This window comes from Oreochromis aureus, linkage group 15 (genome assembly GCF_013358895.1).
Source record: "Oreochromis aureus strain Israel breed Guangdong linkage group 15, ZZ_aureus, whole genome shotgun sequence".
Taxonomy (NCBI): Eukaryota; Metazoa; Chordata; class Actinopteri; order Cichliformes; family Cichlidae; genus Oreochromis; species Oreochromis aureus.
The window spans coordinates 22,384,540-22,409,499 of NC_052956.1; the positions used below are offsets into that span (position 1 = coordinate 22,384,540).

Consider the following 24,960-nt stretch of genomic DNA (forward strand, 5'->3'; position numbering starts at 1 on the left):
TTTGCAGGGTCTTTGACAGTCAGGTGTGACCTTTGACCTCTAATTTTCTTTGATTCATGTAGTTATTAGAAACAACAGAATGCTGTGAATGAGAATTTCCTGGGAAAGGACTCTGAACGTTTTAACAGTTACAGTGAGGTAGTGAGATGATAACCACAGGAAGTCAGAACAGCCTCTCTACATAAAGCTCTGTTTCAGAGACTGTGACTGTCATTAGTGTGAAAAGCAGGAAGGAGAAAGACAGAGAATGACGACTCAGTTCAAATGGATTAAATTCTTTTCATCAGTTTTACTAATGCTTCAAGTAACAGGTAAGAATACAAATACATTTCTAAATGAAATTACAAAAGTTAAGTTTACACAATTGATTTGATTTTATCTTCACAGCAGCAGCAGTTGAACACTCTGAGTTTATTATCAGGGATGGAGGTGAGGTCACTTTGTCATGTGAAAATTTGAAAGATGATCGAGATAAATGTAACAGAACTACCTGGCTCTTCACTAAATCAAAAACATCAGCAGCAATAACACAGTTTGAATACGGGAAGATTCACCGAGAGGCCAAAAATAAATCAGACAGACTGAGTGTTACAGCAAACTGTTCTCTGGTTATAAAGAAGCTCACAGCTGAGGATGTTGGTCAGTACATCTGCAGAAGGTTCAGCAAATCAGGACAACGAGAAGGTCCAGACTCTGTAGCTGAGCTGTCTGTTGTTAACAGTGAGTATTTCCATCATAATGTTTTCAACTTGTTAAAACATCAAACTGAAACATTACAATAACTATAACTACAGTGATGATTACTGTAAATGCTATTCTGGTTCTCTTTTATTTTTTTTAACAGTAACTGAATATAAGGATGACAACACAGTGACATTAAACTGCTCTGTGTCCACATATGAAGAATGCAAATACACTGTGAAGTGGCTCTATGGTAACAAAGACCTGGGGATGTCAGTGTCTACCTGCTCAGCCAGTGTGATCTTTACAACATCTGATCATATTTACACATCCAAGAGTTCTGAGATGTTGAAGTGCCAAGTGACACATGATAGAAACATGCAGGAGTTTATCTTCAGGATTCAATCATCTGATCAGGAAACAGGTGAGAATGCAATTAGTTTTTCAGTAACTTTATCCGTTGTGAAATGTAAACTATTCTGTGTGATTGTAAGATGTCATTTACTTTTATTTTACATGTTGAGTGCCCTCAAAAGATAAAACAGAAGCACTGCTCAGTGTTTAACCCTCTTGAGGCAGGCGTTGCCAATTTGCAACAGTTAAAAACTAACAACCTGATTACCCCACATACATATTTTATGAGGTTTTTTTTTACTCAGAAGTACCACTGCAGGACTTAGTTGTGCATTAGCAACAAAAAGCTTTATTTGAGCCTGAGAGGGTTAATCAGACTTAAGTTACCATGATAGAGAAAAACTAGAGTCTTAGATTTTAAGCTGCTACTCCTGTGCGTTGGGTAGGTGCTGTTGCGGCTGTGGTGAGGTGTGCCAATAGTTCCTCTTCCTCTTTTTGCCTGAAATGTGGGGCGCAGCTGCAGGGAGTTGAGGTGCATGGTTGTGACAACAAATTCTTTGTTGAGCAGGCAGGAATCTAATAGCTACTGAATCCTTGAAATCAGGCTGTGTTACTTATGTGCTACTATGTCTTTGTATTCCTTGCTAGACCCCACCAGCTCTTCCTCACAAGGCACCACCACACAAAACATCACTTCCTTTATCACTTCTGAGGGGTTGAAGGCTGCTGGTCTATTATTTGCTCACATTGTTCTGTCATAATGGATTGAATGGGGAGAGTGTGATCTTTGAGTAAAAAAACTCAACCCAATCCAAATAACAATAGAGATTAGCAAAATAAATCAGGAAGTAACTAAGTACTGAAACAATGACTAACATACGAACTTGACAGAGAAGAGAAGGAAAAAGAACAAAAGACTAAACCAAATAACCTCAAGCAGACGTGAGACTCAAGCCACTTGAGCAAATGTTAACCAAGAATAAACAAACTAAGAACCACACTGAGCATTAAATACTAAAAAGAATTGAAAAGTAAGTAAAGCTCTATTCATAAAACACCTGTTAAGACAAGGTTCACAAGGTTCTTCACAATAAAAAAAACAAAGCAAAAATAAGGTTAACTAAGTGCACGTCCAAAAGATTAATTTTCTCAGTTGTTTTTGTTTGAAAAGTCCACATACTATCATTACATTTCATTACATGGTAAAAAATAATATGCTCATTTGTTGTCTGTGATCCAGTACTTTAAACTAGCATTTCTTAAAACTAAATTGTTTGTTTTGAAGACACCAAATCCTGTAGCGATGTAGTAATGGGACAAAAGAAAAGAAGGAAGTTAGTTTGATGCTTTTCCAGAACAACAACCAAATGTTGAACTTTGACACAAGAGGCTGAACTTCATAATCTACTTCCTACTAAAAGTCAGTGAAAACAGTTGTTCAGTGAAGTTACAATCATGACCACGACCATAGCTAGTACATGTCAGGAACGAGCTGTGGCAGCAGTTGGACCCAAAATACAGGAAGATAAGGAATAAACTTAAAAGTTTGTTTATTACTCTTACAAAATAAAATAAAAAAAGCAGGTCAGGAGCAAATAATCTAACAACTAGAAACCTTTTAAAAATATACTCAAAGGAGGGACACAAGAACTTTAGGAAGAACATGACAAATAGCAAAGGGAAACTAATATGACATATACATACAGGATAATGAAGGAACAATGCAAGATGTGGAAGAGCAGCAGAAACCAAGAAGAAGAAGAAGAGACAAGGGAAGCAGAACTAAATACAAAGCACTAGTAGTCAGAGACTATTGAAATAAGCAAATAGCAAACTGTGAGACCAGGACTAAGTCATATGAACTTGATACACAAGAGGATAAACAAACATGGAGACAAGATCGGAGGGACGCAATGGGAATACAAGTGGGAAAAACAACCTACCATCAACAGTCAGGTAATTAAAGTCACAGATAACAGGAACGTAAACATTATACTATAAACAGCTCAAACATAAATCTCATCTCAAAACCAAACACACAGAATGAGCATAAAGAACTGCGAAACAGGAGCAAAGAACTAAAGGCAAGAAATAAACCAAAAGAACGCATATATGAGTTAAGTAAAAGAAAACCAGTGAACAGTAAGAAATTACAGAAAGCAACACAGAATACAAAACCATAATGCAAAGATGATCAAAAATATAAAACTAGAGAACGTGAACATCCCAGAAACAACAATAAACCCTGTGTTCAAGACTGAGTGACATGACAGCATGTTATTTTATCCAGGAAGGATGAACTTTTAATGAACAAAAGCTGCTAGTTTCCGGACCTTAGCACAACAACAACAGTGTGTAAACAAAAATAAGTATATTTGATTTATTATGTATTTGCCGATAGAGCTGGGTGTTCTCTTCTCTTTTACCTGCAGGACGTTAAACAGACAGGAAGCTGCAGCTGAAATTATCTTAAAGCTTTTCTTTTTCTCCAGGATGGTGGATGTTTATTGTTGCACCGCTGGGGTTATTAGCACTGATAGCCATCAGTGCTGTTATAGCCATCAGATGGAAGAGAGCTAAAGGTGAGAGATTTCACCAGCCTGAACTTTTAAGAACAAATGTAATGAGAAAACCAGGATGAAATTTAATTCTAAAAACTGGAACTGATTTCTCTCTTTTTTAGGAAAAAAAATGGAGACTAATGAAAATCCTGTGAGTTATATCATAGTTTCTTAAACTTTGTTAGTGTACTCATACCACAGCCGTTCACTACAGTTACTGTGTTATTTTGTTTTATCATGAGGTCAGAAGATGAGTGTTTTTGTCAGCTTACCCAGTGTTAGTCACTGAATCCCAACTGTCCCGGTGTGATTATACTCTGCTGTGTTTATGAGGCTTCTTTGCCTGTTTGTTTGTTTGTTTGTTTGTTTCAGGAACTGAATTTAAACCCTGCAGTGACTCCGTCTGCTCCAGGAACCACTCAGGACTCTGTGAGATTAAACAGTTACTCAGCACTTGTATTTGTTCTCTTATATGTTGAATCTGAGAATTACTGATCAGTCTCTATGTTGTCTTCACTGTGCAGGCTGAACCTGAATACGCTGTTGCCTACGCCTCCATCAGCTACACCAACACCACCAGTAAAGCTCAGGTAAGCTGCCCTGTTGGTTCTACAGGTGATGTCGGTTAATAACAATAAATGAATAAGCTGGTTCTCAGGAGGATATTTCCTCTATTTTTTTAGGATTTTATTTCAGGATTTGTTGTTGTAACAACCCCTTTTTGTTCAGAAGGGGGTGCTGTATACAAAATATACAGTAAAATACAAAGCAGGGAGGTAATGATTTGACATCATATCCCCCTGAGAACCATCCTAATTGATTAATGCCAACTCTAGATGTTACCAAATGAGGGACATGAGACCAGTGACAGCCTGACTGCATAAGAATAACAGCAGAAATGTGAGAAAGGAGGCTGAAACTCACATTGAGGAAGTGATATTACAGTATAATTACAACAAAACAATACATTATTGTTTCAGTAACTCATGAAGAAAAGAGATTGAGAGATATGATGTTTACATTCAGAGAGATTCAAATGTCTGTGCATTTTATGCTTGTGCTTTAGTTTTTAGGTAAAAATAAAATAAACATGTTAATAACAGAAGGATTAGAACTGTCTATCAGTCTTTCCAGTTTTACATTATCGCGCATCGTAAGTGTATAAATAATCTGTGCTTAGAAATGTAATGGTCACATTTTTGTTTGTCTGTGTTGTTCTCAGGAGCACTAAGTGGAGATCTTTTATTCTTCTTTACTGTCAGAGATGTGATTATATTTCCTGTGTCGTGTGTGCTTCCAGGGTCGAGACAAAAATGAAGGTGAGAGAGTTACGTACTCCACTGTGAAAGCTTCCTCCATGGATCCCAGCAACCTCTATGATACCATCAAGTAAACAAAAAGCTTCTCACCTAAAAGAACTGTTGGGTTGCTCAGTTGAAATAAATAGAAAGCTGGCACGACAATTAAACAAACATATTGTTACATACATTTATTACAGTATGTTGTGATGCCATCTGCAGGTGAAATGACATAGTTGTTAGGGAGTTGATGCCACATCAGATTTGGCAGTGATGGAGGGAAAGTTTATCTTGTCTATATATATTCTCAACTTTGATTTCTGGTTTTTTTTTTCATATTTGTCACATTTACATGTGTACAATAATAATAATAATAATAATAATAATAATAATAATAATAATAATAATAATAATAATAATAATAATGATGATGATGATGATGATGATAATTAGACAACAAAGTCAACCCCAGTAAATACAAAATGCAGTTTTTAAATGATTATTTCATTTTTAAGAGTTATTTACATCACTGTGAAGGAATTTTTTTTAATTGTTTGCGTAACCCAAGTGAGCTTGAGCTGCAGGGCATGAACTGATAGCCAGACATTCTCCTTCAGGAGTTTGTGGTAGAGAGCAGAATGTATGGTTTCATCAGTTACAGCAAGTCGTCCTAAAGCAGCAAAGTATCCCCACACCACTGCCACCACCATGTTTAACTGGTGTGATGTCCTTTCTATTAAATCATCTGTTATACCAGGTGTAACAGGGCTCAGGCCTTCCTAAAAGTTCAGCTGTTGTCTCATCAGTCCACAGAATATTTTCCCAAAAGTCTGTGAGATGACCCTTTATGTTCTTCCTGGTCAGCAGTGGTTTTCTCATTGGAAATCTCCCATTTTTGCCCAGTGTTTCTCTTATTGTTGAATCATGAGCTCTGACCTTAAGTCAGACAAGTGAGGCCTGTGGATCTTTAGATGTTGTTCTTGGTTCCTTTGTGACAATGAGATGAGTTGGTGATGTGCTCTTGGAGTAGCTCTTTGGTCAGCTGGCCACTTGTGGGAAAGTTCACCACTGTTCCAAGTTTTCTCCATTTGTGGATATTGTCTCTTACCGTGGCTCGTTGTACTCCCAAAGCCTTAGAAATGGCTTTACAGTCCTTTAGAGACAGATAGATGTCAGTGACTTTTTTTGTCAGATGTTTCTTTAGATCGCGGCATGATGTGTTGCCTTTTGGGATCTTTTAATCTACTTCACTTTGTCAGACAGGTGATAACTGGGAGTAATCGGCAGTTACAGTTAATTTTTAATTTAACAAGAAGGCATTGACTTTTACTCATAGTAGGCTTAGGTGACTTCATTTCCCTTAATAAATAAAGCCTTAATTTAAAGACTTAAAATTTTTTCGTATTTACTCCGATTATCTAATATTAAATTTGGTTTGATCGGAAACTGATCCTATAGCTTTTTTATATGTTTGTTAAATGACTGTCATGCACAGTATAATCTCAGGACTTTTCTTCTTCCTCTTTTTGAAGCACATTAAGCTTTTTGAGTAAAATGTAATAAACTTGACATGACCAATAAATGGAAGTAGGTATATTCATAATAATGTTTGGAGGGGAAGGCCCATTTTAGTGTTTTATCATTGAAACATTTGTGTAATGCAGTATAATAGTTAGCCATCAAGTTAGCGTTAACTCTAAATAGATACCCTTAACATAGACTATGCAGTACACACAGTGTATTTCACAATGTCAGTCTAGACAATTAAATTTACCAGAAACTGCGTTAGAAAAGATTAAAATGTTGCTGTCTTAAACAGCTTTATTTTGAAAACCTGTTAACTGTGCTGAAAGTTCCTTCTTTTGACCTCAAAGTGGTTGATGAACTGCAGGTTTGCAACGGAGGCTGTTTCATATATGGTATTCTGTAAAAAAAGAAACCTTATTCAGAAATATAAGTGGTAAGAATGTTTAAATGTCTTTGTGTGATGTCACTGTAACTCTTTTTTTTAGTATCTCTGTGTTGATCTGCTTAATTTGCATAACATCATTTATCTATTTTAATTTTGTATTCTGTATTATTTTACTTTGAATCTCAGTAATTGTGAATTAAAGAGTTTTTCTTTTATTTAAAAAAGGGGTTTGTGGCTCATTTTACCTGTATATTGGAAAAGTAACTAATCAAAGTCAAAGTCAGCTTTACTGTCAAAAACCATATGTACAGATCATACACAGGAATTTGAACTTGCAATGCTTCCACGGCCCTCAGTGTTACACTAAAACCACATAAAGATAATCCATGTGTTTGAAACTTAATTCTTAGAATAACTTCATCCTGTTATTAAAAACAAAAAAAACTTTGTGTGATGGTAATTTTAAGATGATGTCACTTCCATTCATTTACTTGGAGAGTGTCCGCAAAAGATAAAACAGCACTGGTCAGTGTTGAACAGTACCCGGCTCCTATTAACCATCAGTGATGGATTACTTTGGCTATGATCAGATCACTAACGCTGAACAAGCAAAAGAAAACAGGCTAAAATAATAAGTACACTAAAGTTTTCTTTCCAACAATAAGTAAAATTTAAAAAACTAAATTGTTTGCTGTTAAGTCTAATTGTTGAATGTTGTCATTGGACTGGAACCTGCAAGGAAAAAGGAAAGTGGGGAGACCCAAACAGACGTGGAGAAGATCTGTCGAGAGCGAAGTAAAGGCCGCCAGAATGACGTTGACCCAGCTGAAGAGAACAGCCCAGAACAGAGTCCATTGGCGTGGTGTTGTTGCGGCCCTATGCTCCACCAGAAGTCTACAGGCTTGATGATGATTTAAACAAAATTGTTTTAACCGTTTTTCTTTTTCTCCACGACGGTGAATATTTATTGTTGTAGTGTTGGGGTTACACAAGACGAGTTGAGAAATCTGAATAACTTTGACTTTACTGCCCACTAGTACTTGTTCTCTTATATGTTGATTCTGCATTTTACACATTACTGAGCAGTCTTTATGTTGTCTTCACTGTCCAGGCTGATCCTGAATATGCTGTTCCCTACACCTCCATCAGCTACACCATGAACACTGCCTCTAATCAATGAACCAAAAAGTAAGAAACATCTGTCAGAGAATAGCTAAATTACAAGTTTAGCTATTACAAAAATTACATTTTTTTTTATAATTGATAACTAGTTTAACTCTGTCAGATTGTATAAAAGAATAAATAAAGTTTAGTTTTAGGATCAAGTTCCCCACTTTTATTTAAAGTAATAATATAGCGTTACGTTTTATTTCAACCCAGTCTCCCTCTGTATTTCCATAAATACATTATACATCCATCTATCGACATCTGCATAACTCACTTGTCTTCACGTAGCTATTTTTGTACTTGTTTATTTATCTTTCATTATTTTTATCCTTATGTTTATCTTTATTTATCTTAATGTCTTGTCTTATTTTTATCCTTATTTATCTTGTTCCTTCAACCTAATTTGGCATTTGTTTATGGACAGCAAAGGAAAACTTTCATTGCACAGAGAAATGCTATTTCTTCTGTACACATGACAACAAACACTTTGAATCTTGAATCTTGAATAAATAGTCTTTTGTTTTTGCCAGGTTTGTTGTTGTAATGAGTCCTATTGACCAGCAGAGGGTGCTGTAGGCTCAAAATAAAGCAGGGGAGGTAATGATCTAATGTGATGCAACTGCTCTAAACACAAGCACACGTGATAAAAGCCACATGTGATATCAGCTGTTTCTGTTTGATAACCAGTCATTTAAAAGCTGAAACCACACTGTCACTCTGTGTGTGTGTGTGTGTGTGTGTGTGTGTGTGTGTGATATATGATATATTTTTTTGAATTTTGTATGATAATTGTTTGTAGTAATAAACCTTATTCTGTTACACTTATGTGAAAATAAATATAAATAGATTCATTCAAGATTGTATGTAATTACAGCAAAGTGTGGACAGGTTAAAAACATTTTGGGGAGTTGAATTAAATACACTTAGCACAGAAACGCAAAGTGTGTTTTCTATGTTTTCACTCATTTTCATTCCAGATACAGCAGGTCAGTGTAAACTTAATGCTAACTGTAGCTCTTTATAAATGGGGAACATGAAAGCTGTGCGAGTCTGGTTGCATAAGAATAACGGCAGAAATGTAAGAAAAGAAGGTTGAAAGACATGATGAGGAAGTCATGGCTCAACAGTTACAGGAAGAAGATACATTTGTGTTTCAGAAGCTCAAGAGGGAAATCGAGACTGAGAGACATGGCGGTTCGATCTAGATGGATTAAAATGTCTGTGTCTTTTATACTCATGGTGCAGTTTACAGGTATGAAATATGTACATTAGAGAAGGATTTTAAAAAAAAACTCTTCTCTCTAATTTTGCTTTATGGAATTTTTATGTAGCGAAGACAGCTATGCTGTTTATTTCACCAAAGCAAACATAGATTAAATGAAAAGTAAATACATGTTAAGTACGTAACTTATCGTACGTAACTGATGTGTAATGTAACATTTTTGATTCTCTGTTATATCCTCAGGAGCACTAAGTGGAGATCTTTTGCTCTCCTTCACTGTCAGAGATGGAGATAAAGTCACTTTGCCTTGTGAAAACGTGATCAACAATCATCACAGCTGTGACACTACCACCTGGCTCTTCACTGATTCAAGAGGCACAGCAGCAGTAGAGCTGGTTAATCATGGACAGATCAAAGAAAAAGCCAAATCAGACAGACTGAGTGTTACAGCAGAATGCTCACTGGTTATAAAGAAGGTCACAGCTGAGGATGTTGGTCATTACACCTGCAGACAGTTTAGAGGCAATCCAGGGAGACAGCAAGGTCAAGATGCTGTGGTTTATCTGTCTGTTGTTCACAGTGAGTATTTGCAACACCATATTTTTGAGCTCAAACCATGCTGTTAGAACAACATGCTGACAAGTTACATTTTAAAAAAAAGGAAATTATTCTTATTTGGTCTTTCACTTGCATTTCATCTTCACCAGTGACTGAACAGAAGAACGCTGATGCGGTGACTTTAAGCTGCTCTGTGTGGACATATGAACGGTGTAAACACAAAGTGAAGTGGATCCATAACAGTGAAGCTCTGGATAGAGATTACTCAAATTTAAAACCATCGGAGTCTCCCTGCTCTGCTACTGTGACTTTTCTGAAACTTGCATACACTCACATATCGACTTATGACTTTAACTGTAGCGTAACAACAGAAGATAACAAAGTGCAGCTTTTTACCTTCAGCACTCAGTCATCAGGTGAGAAACCAGGAGAGGTTCTGATGAGCAAATCATTTTAAACTGATATAAACAATAAACACCTGGATGAATTTTGTTCTTTTTTCAGGTAATGAAACAGTAACAGCAAAATCATCAACAACAACATCACCAACAACAATATCACCAACAACAACATCACCAACAACAACATCACCAACAACAACATTATACTCACCTAGTATCCCAGGTGAGTTTTGTTGTTTGTTTGTTTCCTTTTCTTTTTTCCTAATAATAACTGAATGTCAATCTATCCTATGAATATCATTTTTTAAAGCACATGTTGTTTTTTATTTGTTTTTAATTATCTCAGATACTAAACAGTGTAACTAAATACTTTATATTTTTGTATTCAGGTGCAGATCTAGTGTGGCCGTACATCCTTGTGGTTATCATTTTAGTTGCAGTTTTAATTGTGGCCGTGAAACTAATCTGGTTGAAGAGACTCAACGGTGAGATAAATTAAATGAAATGTCTCTTAGTGAGAAATCTGAATAAGGCTGAATTTTCTTTGTGGAGAAGCATCTAACCTTGTGTGTTTGTTTGTTTGTTTTTCTTTTCAGGGAACAAAATAGAAGCAAATGGAAACGCTGTGAGTTGAAAAATATTCTTTTTTAGAGATTTTGTATTCTCTAGATGAGAAACAATGCAGAAAGATAAACTGTGTTAACGGTTTTGTATTAAAACTCACTGGTTCTTGCAGCAAAAGATCAGGAAAAGGAAAGAAAGAGGGAACAAAGCCAATTTTTGCTTTGCTTTTATAGTTATTAATGCTACAAATGACAACCTGCTAACTGATGAATTTCTCTCTGACTGCAAAAAACATTATATTATAGGCCTCAAACATGGTGTGCATTGTGTGAGTGTTGTGTTGCATTTTATCTATTTAAACTCTGGATTTAAAAAAAAAGTTTGTTGCAGATGTTTCACATGTCATATTTCACGCAACTTAAAAGCCGCTGAGATGTAACGCATACACTGGACGAGTGATGCTTGCAATTCTTCAGAGACCAGAATTAAATCAGTTCTTACATATTTATTTCTTCAGGGCCTGACCTCAAACCCTGCGGTCACTCAGTGTGCACCAGAAACCAGACAGGAAACGGTAAGATCGCCCACACCACATCCGGAGCTGCTGTTGTTTGAATTTGTTCAAGAATGTGTAATTGCAGTAAGCTAAAAGTAGTAATAACACATTTTTTTCTTCACTGTGTAGGTAGATCTAGAAGATGGTGTTTCCTACGCCTCCATCACCTACACCAACAAGACCCACAATAAAAACAAAGTAATGTATATGATCAGAGTTTCAGCTTCATTGGTGCATTTATAAATGATGTTTTCACTGTGTTGTGTTACATCTGGTGAACTATCCTGTGCTCTGTGTGCTTCCAGATTCGGGGTAAAAATGACAGTGATGAAGGTGAGACAGTTACCTACGCCACTGTGAAAGCTTCCTCCACAGATCCCAGCAGCCTCTATGCTACCATCAAGTAAACAAAAAGAGAACTTAAACATCAGATTGCTGCTTCTGTGAAAAAGCTTCTCATCTATGAGAAATTTTGGTTTCCTCAATTTAAAAAGAGGAAGCAACAACTCAGCTGTGTGAGTCCCTGTAAATTGGCAGTAATTTATGAAAACAGATTTTTAAAAATCGATATTAACGTGTATAATGATATAACCGTTTTGTCTTATTTCCGTTAATATTTAACGGGGAAATGAAATGGAATCATGGGTTGGGTCAGGGAAATAAGACTTACTAGAACAGGATAAATAATGTTGCATGGAGGACATTTAGGAATGTAGTGCAGGAGGACATGCAGAGGATTGGTGTGACAGGAGAGGATGCTGGGGATGGGGCGAGATGGAGGCAATTAAAATAAAAAAAAGAAGAAGTAAAATGACTGAATGAATGAAACTCTGAAAATCAAAAGGCCGTATGAATCATGTCACCATGAGGAAGTAAGAAGGAAGTTACATGCGCACATGAGTAACGCTGCAAATAGATTAGGCCTTTCTGTTATTTTGGAGACATTTCCATGAGACACAGTGAAATGAGTGGTATGTCTGTTTCAGCATGTTGTGATGCCACCTGCAGGTAAAATGGCATAATTTTTGTGGATTACTATTCATTCTAAATTTGGTATTCATAAGGGGAATGTTTGTCATCTGTCCTCATTATGCCTAAAATGAACACAGCAATATCAAATGTCTCAATTACTGCCTTAGTTGCTTTCTTTGTTGTTGAACAGCCTACAGAATGCACATTCACGGGGTCACTTATGATAGATCATGAAAATTAGTGACTATGGTCAGACTGTTTGGAATTCTGTAGCCCATTATTATTTTATTCTATTATTTCTATTACTAAAATTTAATATTTAATATTAAAAGTCTCAGAATTAGCTTTTAAAGTATGTTAGGGCTGCAGCTATCTATTATTCCATCAATTAATCGAGTGATCGGATAAGAAATGCTTTTGTTTTATTAATGGCCAATAATAAATATTCAAAAGAGAGAAAAACAGACATCTTTCAGAATAAACTGCTCATTGGTTTACATTTTAGAAAATGTAATGTTTTAAAGTTTAACTGCATACAAAGACCCTGCCAACAAAACCCTTTGATTGTATTTATGTGCCATATTGAAATTTAATTTTTTAAAGAAAACATTGTATTAAATGCAAAACATATATAAATAATATCAAGTAAATACACTGTCTGCACTGAAGAGTCCTGAGTTTTGGGTCCTATTTCCCCACATCCCCACGGTCTGCCAGGGCAGTCCTTGACATAAACATATATCAGACTAAGTTACGTTAACAGTTCATCTAAATATTTTAATACAACTTCTGGAGGCTTACTGCTGATTTTACACAGTGTAAAATAAAGGGCGATGGATGGAGCAGCTACACAGTTCCCTTTGGACGCTATACACACGTTTTTCACTCTACTTGAGCTCACTGTCTCGGTAACGGCTTTTGTCGGTGTGTAAACAGACTCCAGCTCCACGTTAAACTGTGGCCGCGTCATCATTACTGCTGCTGGTGTGTTGTCAGTGTTTCTGTTTAACACTCGTTTTATTTACATGCTCCTGAATACGTTTGTATTGCAACTGTGAGTTTAACGCCCACGTCTACATCTTTAACACACCGGCACACATAGCCGTGCATTACAGGAAGCATCAAAGCAAAGAATTTTTCCACAATGTTTTATAATCAACTTATTCGAATTAGTCGATAAATCCGTGCACCCTGAAGTTTGCTGCTGTGTGGTATTTTTATTTTAGAATCAGTGATTGACATTGTTAATTTTATTTTACTTTTTTCCTTAGAAGTTTGCATCTTTTATGTTTCAGTATTTGTGTTTGTTTTTTTGAGTGTTTATGCATGTACAGTGTGATCTCATGATTTTTGTTTTTCAATACGTTTTTTTTTTTTATAAAATGTTTAAAAAATGTAACTGTCAAGTATATGAAAATAAAACTATTAAATGTGATGATACACACGCTTTGTTGGGAGCCTTTATTTTGAAACGATCTTAACTGAACCGGAAGTTTCTTCCTTTGCCCCCGAAGTGGTTTCCGCTGGTGTGATGTTGGATGAGCTAGGGGGTTAACGGCTGTTTTTTTTCTGCATTTTGGAAAAAATAACTACGACTGTGTGTTTGAGATCGACTTTATCTCAATACCGGAGTTAATGGTTGCTGTTCAGTAAGTTTATAACACAGATTAAAGCGAGAAAAGAGACATTAATGAGCTTCGAGCTAACGATTAGTCGAGGCGTCAAATATCCGCGACACCAGCGGCTGTAAACAACACAGCCGAGCTAGCTGTTTATTCACATCGTATTTTCACTGCTGTCGTTTTACTTTGCTGACTGAGTGTTTTTAACGTGCACTTTAAAAATATGAGATTTGACGTCAGCGGTGTTTGATTACAGAAGCCATTTTCCTTCAGTGCATTCCAGTTAGCATTTAGCTTCAGCTAATATAAGGTTAATGTTTTTCCGTCACTGCCTGTTTTGCTTTCGTTTTAACGTGTGCATTCCTGTGCCAGATGTAACTCTGACAGCCGTCGACCATGAGCAACAGTCACCCTCTGCGTCCACTGGCCTCCGTGTCGGAGATCGACCACATCCACCTGCTGTCGGAGCAGCTCGGAGCCCTGGTGCTCGGAGAGGAGTACAGCGATGTCACCTTCATCGTGGAGGGAAAGCGCTTCCCGGCGCACAGGGTCATCCTGGCAGCTCGCTGTCACTACTTCAGGTAAAGTTAAATGTCTCTTAGCCAGAGGTTGGCGCCTTTTTTAATTCCAGCCCTGAAACACCTCATATTGAGTAACATAAATTCTCATTTTAACCGAAAAAAAACTCAAGTTACGGTGACAAACTGGCAAATTTTTAAAAAAAGAAAAGAAAAAAAGACAGTGCAGTGTTGTTTCACTCTGTTGATCATGTTACAACACCAAGTTTTTACAAACTCCTAGTTGGAAAAAGAAATCTTTAATTTTTTAAAATGACTAAATTATTCAAAAGCTTCCTTTCCCAAATCTGTCTAATACAAAATATACCTTTTTTAATTCCTCTGTAGCATCACTTTATTTTTGCTTTTCCACCTTGTATAAGGTGTGAAATATGTTTTCCACTAAACAATGCCTGTTCAACAGTGGCTGATTGTCCAAGTCATCTTTCTTGGGGCTTCACTGGCATCTTTTTCCCTGTTTTTGTGGTCCTCGTGATCTTATTGACACTGTGCATGGTGGCACTGTGGTCTGGGTGTAGCATAACATACTCCACTCCCGATTGTCACTTTGATCTCTTACTAGTTCCACAACTCATTCCCCTTTTTAACTAGAGACCTCATGTTCCCTACTCCCATCGAATCGTGCTGGTGTAAAGAACTATCTAATCTATCTAAAGTGCATCTCATTCAATGAGCAGAATTTAGATCTTTTGTTTTTTGCGTGGTTTTGTTCATGGCAAGAAATAATAAAAAACAAAAAGGTATACTTTTGCATTTTCTGCCTCCTTTAGGGCCCTGCTATACGGTGGGATGAAAGAATCACAACCGCAGGCGGAGGTGTGTTTGGAGGAAACTCGGGCTGAAGCCTTTTCAATGCTGTTGAACTACCTGTACACGGGCCGGGCCAGCCTCAGTTCTGCCCGGGAAGAGGTGCTACTGGACTTCCTGGGCTTGGCTCACCGATACGGGCTCCAGCCTCTGGAGGATTCCACATCCGACTTCCTCCGCACCATCCTGCATACCAACAATGTCTGTCTGGTGTTTGACGTGGCCAGCTTGTACTCTCTGAGCGCGCTCACTGCAGCCTGCTGTACCTACATGGACAGACACGCACCTGAAGTGCTGAATTCTGAAGGTTTCCTCACAGTCTCCAAGGTAAGAGTGATGGAAGAAGAGCTGTAGTAGGTTTTGCAATTATTTCATTCTTGTGTTAGTCTTTATTTCTGTTAAAAATGTAGATGCAGTGACCTCTAGTGGTAGTTAGCAGAAGCTACAAAAGACAGTCAATACTGCTCAGCAAATGGCAACTGTTATCTAAGCAGGACTTCTGCACAAGTTAAAAATCTATTTTTACAGAAATCTGAAAGTTATACATAAGTGGTTTTAAATGAATTATTAATTTTTAATTGTGATTTATTCTTTTGGTATGGTTCCAAGTCTTGTATCAGTCATGTATTAGTAATAATATATTAAGTGAAGGGTGTTTCACCTAAAAACAGCTATATATGTTATATGCAGGGATAACAATGAAGTGTGTGTGGCTGAGAAAAGTAAAATCAAATAAGTTATCGATTAAAAAAAGGATTTTGTTAAAGGCTTAAACCTTTTTTATATTTAACCCTAAAGAGACATGTCGACTCCTGCGTCCATCAAAACCCTAAAACAGACGAAAGTTGCAATCCTGAAAATCGGTGTTATTAAAATCATTAACATAATAAATAATCAAAGGGCTTCTCATCTTGCTGGTTTTCATTCTTTGACCAGTCTGATTGTAAAATGAGTACTAAGCTGCCTTCTATCTGTTTTTAACCATCTTGTATTTTAGTTTGAAGAAAAAAAAAACTATATTCATTCATTTTATTATATTATTCTGCCACACTTTTTTCTCTTTTACACAGTTTTTGATGTCATAATTTAGCCCAGAAAGGTCACACATGATGGTGAATTACCACCTCGGATCTTCTTAAAGGCAGTTAGTTTTTAATTTAGTTACTTTTTTACAGATTAAAGTTAAAAAAGCCATTACAGTAATATGAAATGTGGTTAAACAAGATAAGCTATAAGCACTACATTATGTGAATTTTCTGGTGTGTTTTCCTTCCCTTGAATAATTTATTACCTGTGTCTGCAGAATGCTTTGCTGACTGTGGTCAGGAGGGACTCGTTTGCTGCCAGTGAGAAGGAGATCTTCCAAGCGTTGTGCCGCTGGTGCCGGCAGCATGAGGACGGCGAGCACACTTACGAGGTCATGTCTGCAGTGCGGCTGCCCCTCATGACTCTGACCGAGATGCTGAACGTGGTGCGACCGTCTGGCCTCGTGAGCCCAGATGACCTGCTGGATGCCATTAAGACCCGCTCTGAGAGCCGCAATATGGACCTCAACTACCGGGGAATGCTCAGTCAGTCTTCTTTGTCTTTTGTTTGATTAGCGTTCACATCAAGCTGCAGTTAAAAACTGTAATGTGTGAATATTTTTTGTTTTTTATCTGCTTCTTGAAAGCATTAATTTGTGATTTCGTTCGTGGTTTCAAATCTTGGTTTTCAGTCCCTGAGGAGAACATCGCCACCATGAAATACGGCGCTCAGGTAGTGAAAGGAGAGCTGAAGTCAGCGCTGCTCGACGGAGACACCCAGAACTACGACCTGGACCACGGCTTCTCCAGACATCCGATCGAAGAGGACGGCCGAGCCGGGATTCAGGTCAAACTGGGCCAGCCGTCCATCATCAACCACATCCGCCTGCTGCTGTGGGACAGAGACAGCCGGTAAAATATTTTCGTCTCATCCTGGTAAAACAAACAATAAAAAAGTCCAAGCAGAGTGTGGGCCAATTAGAGCTGACTACATAGACATGCTGCTTCTTAATAAAAAAGACCGAAATGTGTATTTTAAAGCACATTATAGAGTCAAACTGATTTCTTATGCACTTGTATTTTTAACCTCCCTCTTAAATCTGAGATGCTTTGTATACTTAGTGTCCTGTATGACTGTTATAGGTCTTACTCATACTACATCGAGGTGTCAATGGATGAGCTGGACTGGGTGCGTGTTGTTGACCACTCCAAGTATCTCTGCCGCTCGTGGCAGAATCTGTACTTCACACCCCGGGTTTGCAGGTAAACCAAACCAAAATCATATGGCTTCCAGTTATACCAGTGCTTATTAATCCTTGGCCTAAACTATAAAATCCCATTCCATTTTTGCCATTTTTTTGGCTTTGCACAAAGGGCTTATTTGTGCTCTGTCATGACTTGTCTTAATCTCGTGTATAATTAGGGTGTGTATTTGGGTTGCTGCATGTAGTTAATTTAGATTATATCTTCACGGTGTACAAACCGTTTTGTTTGCCCGTGTGATGACAGAAGCATAAGTATTTTTGCATACCTCTCGAGCTGGCTGAGTTCAAATAGTGTTGTTGCCAGTAGCTGGTCTGTCCTTCCCAGACACACCGACGTGAAGTTGCTGACACTCCTGATTTTGAATAATGTGTTGCCATGCCTTTTAAAGATAATAGAGCCAAAACAGTCAAATGGATCTCAGAAGATATGACTAAAACTTGCCAGTAATGGGAATCACACCATTGTTCTTCCTCTAATAGTCTTAAATTCACCCTAAAAGTGAAAATATAAGTAAGTATAGTGATATGCTTGTTTGAAATTGATATCACCACCTAAAGAGAAACCTGAAACTGAGTTGTCAAAAGAATGTTTATTCAATTGGTACTTCGTAAAACAAATGCTTATGTTAATATTTGTGTTCTTGTGTTACATGGCCATGTTGTAAGAAGTTTTGTCCTTCTTCAAAAAATACAAATTTTACTAATTGTGCTTCACTGTAGAGAAAGGCATTTTGATGGAAAACTGTCTCATTAATATAAAATACAATAAAATTCACTGGAATCAGATGATGAGCATTGATAAAATTAAAGCGGTGTAAAAACATAAGAGGCAATAAAAAGTGTCAGTGTACTTGTGCTTATCTGAAGATTTTTAGATATAACCTGTTATTCGTGTATTCATTTATTTCCTGTGTGTTTCAGATATGTTCGTATTGTAGGAACACACAACACGGTCAACAAGGTCTTCCACCTCGTGGCTTTTGAATGCATGTTCACCAACCGCTCGTTCACCCTGGAGAACGGACTTGTGGGTAAGCAGCAAAATACTGACCGTCTGCACTGCATGTGTAGTTTGCAGTGTCTTTATTTAAGCATTTAACCCTGCTCGTTATGTCTGCAGTGCCCAGTGAGAATGTGGCCACTATAGCTGCCTGCGCCAGCGTCATCGAGGGTGTGAGTCGCAGCAGAAATGCCTTGCTCAACGGTGACACCCGCAACTACGACTGGGACTCGGGATACACTTGTCATCAGCTGGGCTCTGGGGCCATCGTCATCCAGCTAGCTCAGCCCTATTCTATCAGATCACTGAGGTAAGTGTGGGTTAGCTTTGAGTCAATTCTCAGCAGCTGTGATGAAGTCATTATTGTGTTACTTGTAATAAATCAAATGTTTCCATCACAGCTACAATAAAGTGTTTGTTTCCATCCAGTGACAAACTTTTATTTAAGCTTTTTTTTTGTTGAATCGTATACAAAAAAGAAATAACTGTTGGAGAGATCAGAGCTGGAGAATTTTATTCTGCATGTGCTGTACCTAATATCTATAAATTATTACCAACAGCTTCTTATGATTGGAGTCATATAAAAATCTGTGGTAAAATGGCATTAACACAGACAAATGTGTTCAGGCTGCTGCTGTGGGACTGCGATGAGCGCTCCTACAGTTACTACATTGAAGTTTCCACCAACCAGCAGCAGTGGACAAAAGTGATTGACCGCACCAGGGTAGCTTGTCGGTAAGTGGTTCACTTCTTCTTTTCTTACTTTCTGAATTACACCTTAAGCTACCGACGCTCTTCCAGTGTCTTTAATGGTTAAAAATGGAATCAGAGCCTTTATTTTATAATAAATGAAGGCTTTAAAGAACATGTTTAATCTGCATTATTGAAAGAAGGATCTGCAGTCGGCCTCTGTTTAAATAAAAAACACCTGAAGTCCTTAACAAGAGGCCTTTAAGACCTCAGTGTTACCTGTTCCAAATGCTATTTTCAATGAAAACTCTTGATTGCTATTAATTTTTTCATTGTTACATAATTTGACTAATCCATGAACTTGACCCCAGCAGAGAAACTTGCTGATTTGTGTGTTCACAATCACTTTTCAAAGGCCTGTCTGATTATAGTCACCTTGAACCATCTGGATTCCATCTTTGTCTGAGAATAGTCTTATAAAGATCTGTTTCTAATCCTGAAACTGTTGATTATTTTCATTTTCAGAAGATCTGTGTGTAAGTAGGTGCTGCTCTTCTAAGCCGAATATGAACATTGATAAATGTAAAGTTATTGACAAACACTCATGAAGCGGATCCTGAGGTCCATAGAAAATTTTCAGGGTCCTCTCTGGAAACTTTGATAATAACCAGAGATAAATCAGGATCTTTCTTATGTTTTTAATTGCTTTCTCTTACAGATCATGGCAGACACTGAAGTTTGATAAGCAGCCTGCTTCCTTCATCCGTATTGTTGGGACTCATAACACCGCTAATGAGGTGAAAACATGGTTTGAAATGGTCATCTGGGTTCATTCGTCTGTCTCTTTGTTGTAATGCTTTAGCTTTAGAGGAGCCAAAAGTTCTTTTTACATTGTAACAAACTTTTGGTAAGTTGTGCTTAATCAAGTAATTGTACAGCGAGTACTTTTCAAAAATCACTGGGTGGCTAAAGTAGCTGTTATAATCAGCTAAGTTAATAAAGAAACAAGAACAGAAAATTCCCTTTGCACCATGTAAGAAATTATGACTCTAATTTACAAGTTATTTAAAGACAAAAAAAGATCCACATTGAGCACATTCTAATAGTTGAGGTTAAACACTCTCTGCTAATGTTCTTTGTGTATTTTTGAGCCATTTGAAACTGTTAATGACTTCCTCCCAAAGTCAGATTCTGTCTTTGATACGGACGCCGCCCCCACAGGTTTGTCGAGTGTGGCGAACTTCGCAGTGCTAGCAGCGGTGGCCTTCGTCCTCGATAGTTAACATCCTCACACCTTTGCAGAAAACAGTTAGACATTGAGTTGGGTGGTTATGTGCCAGTTTACTTGGACACAGCTTTACGTCCGTTTTATGGATGTGGGCACCGCAGAATCGTGTTGGTTAGCCTGGCCATTGGTTCTTTATCTCTTCATGTCACAGAGAGAGAGAGAGGGATGCTGCGATCTGATGAGGCTGAAGATCTGGCCCCATAACATCTGAGAATTGAATGATTAATCCTTTATAACCCAAGTATCATACAGGCCACCTAGACTTAATTTTACAGGAACTATTTGAATTTTCTCTCCAGCCCAAAGGTTGAGCAGTTACAGTGAATTGCACATGGTGACATGTAGGTGGAGCTGATTTTTCTTTGTTCAGACAGCAGTACCTTACACATGTTTTGTGCTGCTTCCATAAAACAAATGTCCCAATAAAGCTCATTTTCTATTTTTTTCTGAAACTGTTCTAATTTTGCAATTGTAAAATGAGCCCGGCGCCGGGCTGATGGTTTAAAAAAAGAAAACCAAAAACAATCAAAGGGGTTAACTCACAGTGGCTAATTGTCGCTCCCATAATTATCTATTATATTAGACTAACTTTTGTTCAGTATCTGAGATAAACAGTCATTTGTGTATCGATTTCTCCTTTACACATTTAACCCTGATCTTTCTGCAGGTGTTCCACTGCGTGCACTTTGAGTGTCCGGCCCAGCTGGACACCGAGGTCAGTGAAGGCAGCCCGGGTTTGGATTCTTCTGATTCTGGAGCTACTACGCAGCAGCAGCAACAGCAACAGCAGCAGCAGCAGCGACCTCAACGACCTTCACGCACACACAGCCTGCTGCCCACCCAGCCCTCTTCCTCCTCATCCTCTTCCTCTTCCCATCATTAAGAGCGTCCCCTTATTGGAAGATGTTGAGAGGAAGGAGAGTGGGGAGCGGGGGGGACCTCAGAACGCCATTTTGCACAGCCTTCATTGTTCAGACTGCACTGCTACAACAACACTGCTAAGGCGATCGTCTTTGTCATAATCCATAGTCCGTCTGTCATACGTGCAACATTAGAGACTGGTGTATTGGTAGCAACAGCATTTAGGGCTCCAGTCTTCCCAGTTTTGAAGCTCAACATTAGATATCATATCTCCTGCGTTTATATGAAGGTACTTTTTAGGAACTAAGACTCAAGTTTTATCCTTTAAAAAAATATGAAGGTGAAATCTTTCTCTTAAGGTTAGGCACACACTGAAACATGTTTATACTGTATTATCAAAGAGCAGTAAGTCCATGGTGGGGATGTGGTATTTGAATTTTATGCATTAATCATACGATTAATAATGAAAGTACTGTTGTTAAGCTATTTTTTTAAGAAACTGTCTTAAACTGACTCTACTCACTTTTCATACCATCATAGCTAACAGAGTAGAAGTTGAGTATTTTTCAAACTTTGGAAGTAAATAGTTCAAAGGTCTGCCAAAGCTGTCGAGCTAACACATTAGGTGGCATTTCTATCCAAATGGCACTTAATCCAATTATCTGTTTGCATATTAAGTAATAGCTGTGGAGTATTTGATAGCAGGCTTTGACACCCAATCTAAACTCTGCAGTGTGACCTTTTTTTTTTTTTTTTCTTTTTTTTTGATAGCTAAAATTCATACCTCAATAAGAATGGAAAAACCGAGATTTAACTGAGTGTCTTAATTTAATATTTTAAGCACTTGAATAGGTTAGCGCACACACACGATTAGGGAAATCAATTAGCTTGGGGGGAAAAAAATGGGACTTCGAGGACCAAATTTGGCTGCACTTGGGCTGCTGAAGTTTAACTTTATACTGTAGATACATGAGCAGCTTCCATCTGCACTTTATTTTACTCAAGTATACAGAAATAAGGGTTGTAGCTTGGGTCTTCTGACTGAAGTAGAGTACTGGAGTGCTGGATTTGGTATCTTGCTGTTTATGTTAAATTAATTTAAGAACTTTGTGGTTCTGGGTTGTTTTAGATTTCAGTTCTTTTGCATTTTTTTTTAATGAAGTGTCAGTGCTGTGTTTTCTTTGTGTCCTGATGTTGCACTTTTGCGTTATTTAAAAAGAAGAAAAAAAAACCTTTGTTGGAAACCCTTTGTTTGCTGTTACATAACCTGAAATACCTATCTACCTTAGGTGACTCACTGATGTTTCTGTAAGCTTTCTTTAGCCATCCCAATACATTTAAGACAACTACCCATTAGTTTGATAAGTCTTCCTTAATAACTAGAGAACAAAAATAGGGCTTTGTTCAGGTTGTACTCTCCATACCTTATCTAGCTTTGTGTACTTTTACTTATTTTCACCATCAATGTGTGACTGCATCTCACTGCCTCGTGTTCAATGCCTGTCAAAAATGTGATTACGAAAAACAAAAACAAAAAAAAAGCCGATGTTGTTTGTTGATTTCTGTTTCTGTAAGAGGGTGACACACACCTACTTGTCAGAATCGCTGCTGTTACACACAGTGAAGCTCTTTGATACAAGCAATACAATAAGTCCACCTTTGGTTTTAAGTATTGAGAGCTTCTGTAACACACCAAATGGTGCTGATTGATAATCAAAGTGTAACATTAATGGGCCGGGCACTGATGCCCCGCCAGCTCTGTGGGCAGTGTTAATGTGTACGGCTGCCTATGAAGATGTTATTGTCATAAAACTTTTTAAAATGTCACGTTTTGAAAGTCAGAAGTTTTATTGTCTTGTTTTTGATGGTGAGAAAAGTTGCACTGTTTATTCCAGCTGGTAGGAAACTTACATCCAAGGAGTTTTTACAGCTCGTAGGATCACAGGCTCGGTTACTACCCAGTATATACACTACTGTGAAACAAAGTCTTGAGACACCCCTCATTTGTTTATTTTGCTATGAAAGTAGGAAATAAAGCAATATAAGGGAAAAACATAGTTTGTACAATTCTAATCAGCATTAAAGTCAATATTTGGTGTGTCTAATATTTATTCTTTAACACATCCTGAACTTTCTTAGGCAGCTTTCTTGTAATTTCTTTAAGTCTTCAGGAAAATTCTCTTGGCTTTTTGGGGGACATTGGAAGTTCTTCTTTCCGTTCTGTTCTCTGTCAGGATGATCATACACTGAGGTCCGGGCTCTGGGGAGGCCATCCCATCACTGATTGGGATCATTGTCATGCTGAAAAGTTGAGCTGTTCCCAATCAGTTGTTTTCTAGGTGATATTACATGGATCAAATTCTGACCATATTTTTCTGCGTTTAGAATTTCATCAGTTTTGATAATATCACCACCGGCTGAAATGCAGCCCGAAGCCATGACAGACTCTCCCTTATGTTTTACATATTGGGTAATAGATAATGTAATGGATAACGTTGTAACTCTCTCCTGACCTTCCATCACTCCATAAGTCTTGTATAATATGGCATACCTCAGTCTTTTCTCCATTTCCCATCCCTAACAATGGTTTCTTGACAAAAGCCCTTCAACAGATAATGTCTCTGATGAGGCTTTAGCAAACACACACACACGTATATAGATATTACCAATCAAAGTTTTCCTTGTGCCTTTGTTGTAGATCCATCTAAAAAAATGGGAAATTCATATGTGTTTTTGCGACAGCCATGGGTGACACTAGTGCAACAGGTTGCTAGTATGATAATGATAAAATTTCAAACTGGTTCTTTGCTATGTTGTCATCTCTAGAGACTCATTGTGTTTTAATGAGTCATGGGTTGGTGTTAAGCTTTAAAAAACAGAAACAAAACATTCCTTTTAAATTTGTCAGGTGCGAGGACTGGACTGAGTGCAGAAGCAGCCAATGCCCAAAGAAAAACTTTGAAAGACCTCAGAAATCCTGGAGAAATATTGCTCAAGACCACCTAAAAATAGAGGTAACTCCGTGGAAGGCAGTTATAAAGAAATGAGGGTTGCTCAAGACTTTTGCACAGTGCACTATATATTGGGGATCATTTTCAGTAAATGCAATCTTTAACTGCATTTAACAGTAAAAACAATACGGTAAAGAAATGATGCTTTTAAAGCATCTCATGCTGATGCTACCTTCACGAGGTTCTTGAATAAATTTGCCTTTATTTTGCTATTTCACTTATTCCCTTATAAATGTTTTTAAATATAATAATCCACATTTACAAATACTCAAAAGACAGTTCACAATATATAGAATGTTAACTGTAGTTTTAAAACGTGTTGTTATTGCTTTAGTCCATAGCTTCATTGTTTTGCTTTACTCTAGTACATCTATGGCTTACTCTTACTGTACAGTACTCGCTGTACACTTGCCTTTCCAATACTAACACTCAGGGTTATTGAGAAAAGTAAACACGGCGACTCAGAAATGTTGGCATATGTGTTTATTCTGGATGTTTTCCGTGTAGTAGCGCTGTTAGTTCATACTGTTTTACCATCATTTCGTTGGCCAATATTGACATTTCTGG

The 24,960-nt window shown here is 37.6% G+C and overlaps 3 protein-coding genes across 5 annotated transcripts; all 3 read left to right on the plus strand.

Moving 5' to 3' along the window:
• The first annotated feature begins 229 nt into the window (after positions 1–229).
• On the plus strand, positions 230–5,335 carry LOC116329511. 3 transcript variants are annotated; one of them, XM_039598662.1, is made up of 9 exons: positions 230–311; positions 388–429; positions 618–720; positions 845–1,105; positions 3,528–3,617; positions 3,719–3,747; positions 3,969–4,025; positions 4,121–4,186; positions 4,897–5,335. In XM_039598662.1, exons 2-9 carry the CDS (start codon positions 424–426, stop codon positions 4,987–4,989), a joined length of 705 nt encoding a protein of 234 aa, XP_039454596.1. In that variant the 5' UTR covers positions 230–311; positions 388–423; the 3' UTR covers positions 4,990–5,335. The 3 variants fall into 3 exon arrangements, with proteins under 3 accessions (XP_039454596.1, XP_039454594.1, XP_039454595.1); XM_039598660.1 differs by having other exon boundaries at positions 388–720; XM_039598661.1 differs by lacking the exons at positions 3,528–3,617; positions 3,719–3,747; positions 3,969–4,025; positions 4,121–4,186; positions 4,897–5,335 and adding an exon at positions 1,684–2,007 and having other exon boundaries at positions 388–720.
• Positions 5,336–9,112: 3,777 nt separating this feature from the next.
• LOC116325162 lies at positions 9,113–13,661 on the plus strand. The gene is made up of 9 exons (XM_039599119.1): positions 9,113–9,225; positions 9,439–9,774; positions 9,903–10,169; positions 10,258–10,377; positions 10,544–10,639; positions 10,751–10,779; positions 11,236–11,292; positions 11,404–11,472; positions 11,580–13,661. The coding sequence occupies exons 1-9, from the start codon at positions 9,162–9,164 to the stop codon at positions 11,679–11,681; spliced, it is 1,140 nt and encodes a 379-aa protein (XP_039455053.1). The 5' UTR covers positions 9,113–9,161; the 3' UTR covers positions 11,682–13,661.
• A 78-nt stretch (positions 13,662–13,739) lies between these two features.
• On the plus strand, positions 13,740–23,223 carry btbd9 (BTB (POZ) domain containing 9). Its single transcript, XM_031751585.2, has 11 exons — positions 13,740–13,895; positions 14,241–14,449; positions 15,217–15,580; positions 16,557–16,824; positions 16,971–17,190; positions 17,422–17,541; positions 18,465–18,574; positions 18,664–18,853; positions 19,171–19,278; positions 19,952–20,030; positions 21,189–23,223. The coding sequence occupies exons 2-11, from the start codon at positions 14,265–14,267 to the stop codon at positions 21,402–21,404; spliced, it is 1,860 nt and encodes a 619-aa protein (XP_031607445.1). The 5' UTR covers positions 13,740–13,895; positions 14,241–14,264; the 3' UTR covers positions 21,405–23,223.
• Positions 23,224–24,960: the final 1,737 nt, after the last annotated feature.

What these genes read in the sequence shown, in the direction of transcription:
- LOC116325162 (XM_039599119.1), top strand. Translation starts at nt 9,162, where the DNA reads ATGGCGGTTCGATCTAGATGGATTAAAATGTCTGTGTCTTTTATACTC. An exon ending in ATACTCACCTAGTATCCCAG is followed by an intron (nt 10,378 to 10,543) that starts GTGAGTTTTGTT and finishes TTTTGTATTCAG; the next exon opens with GTGCAGATCTAGTGTGGCCG. An exon ending in CAGAAACCAGACAGGAAACG is followed by an intron (nt 11,293 to 11,403) that starts GTAAGATCGCCC and finishes TTCACTGTGTAG; the next exon opens with GTAGATCTAGAAGATGGTGT.
- LOC116329511 (XM_039598660.1), top strand. Translation starts at nt 248, where the DNA reads ATGACGACTCAGTTCAAATGGATTAAATTCTTTTCATCAGTTTTACTA. An exon ending in ACTAATGCTTCAAGTAACAG is followed by an intron (nt 312 to 387) that starts GTAAGAATACAA and finishes TTATCTTCACAG; the next exon opens with CAGCAGCAGTTGAACACTCT. An exon ending in ACACCACCAGTAAAGCTCAG is followed by an intron (nt 4,187 to 4,896) that starts GTAAGCTGCCCT and finishes GTGTGCTTCCAG; the next exon opens with GGTCGAGACAAAAATGAAGG.
- btbd9 (XM_031751585.2), top strand. Translation starts at nt 14,265, where the DNA reads ATGAGCAACAGTCACCCTCTGCGTCCACTGGCCTCCGTGTCGGAGATC. An exon ending in GCTCGCTGTCACTACTTCAG is followed by an intron (nt 14,450 to 15,216) that starts GTAAAGTTAAAT and finishes TGCCTCCTTTAG; the next exon opens with GGCCCTGCTATACGGTGGGA. An exon ending in CTCATAACACCGCTAATGAG is followed by an intron (nt 20,031 to 21,188) that starts GTGAAAACATGG and finishes ATCTTTCTGCAG; the next exon opens with GTGTTCCACTGCGTGCACTT.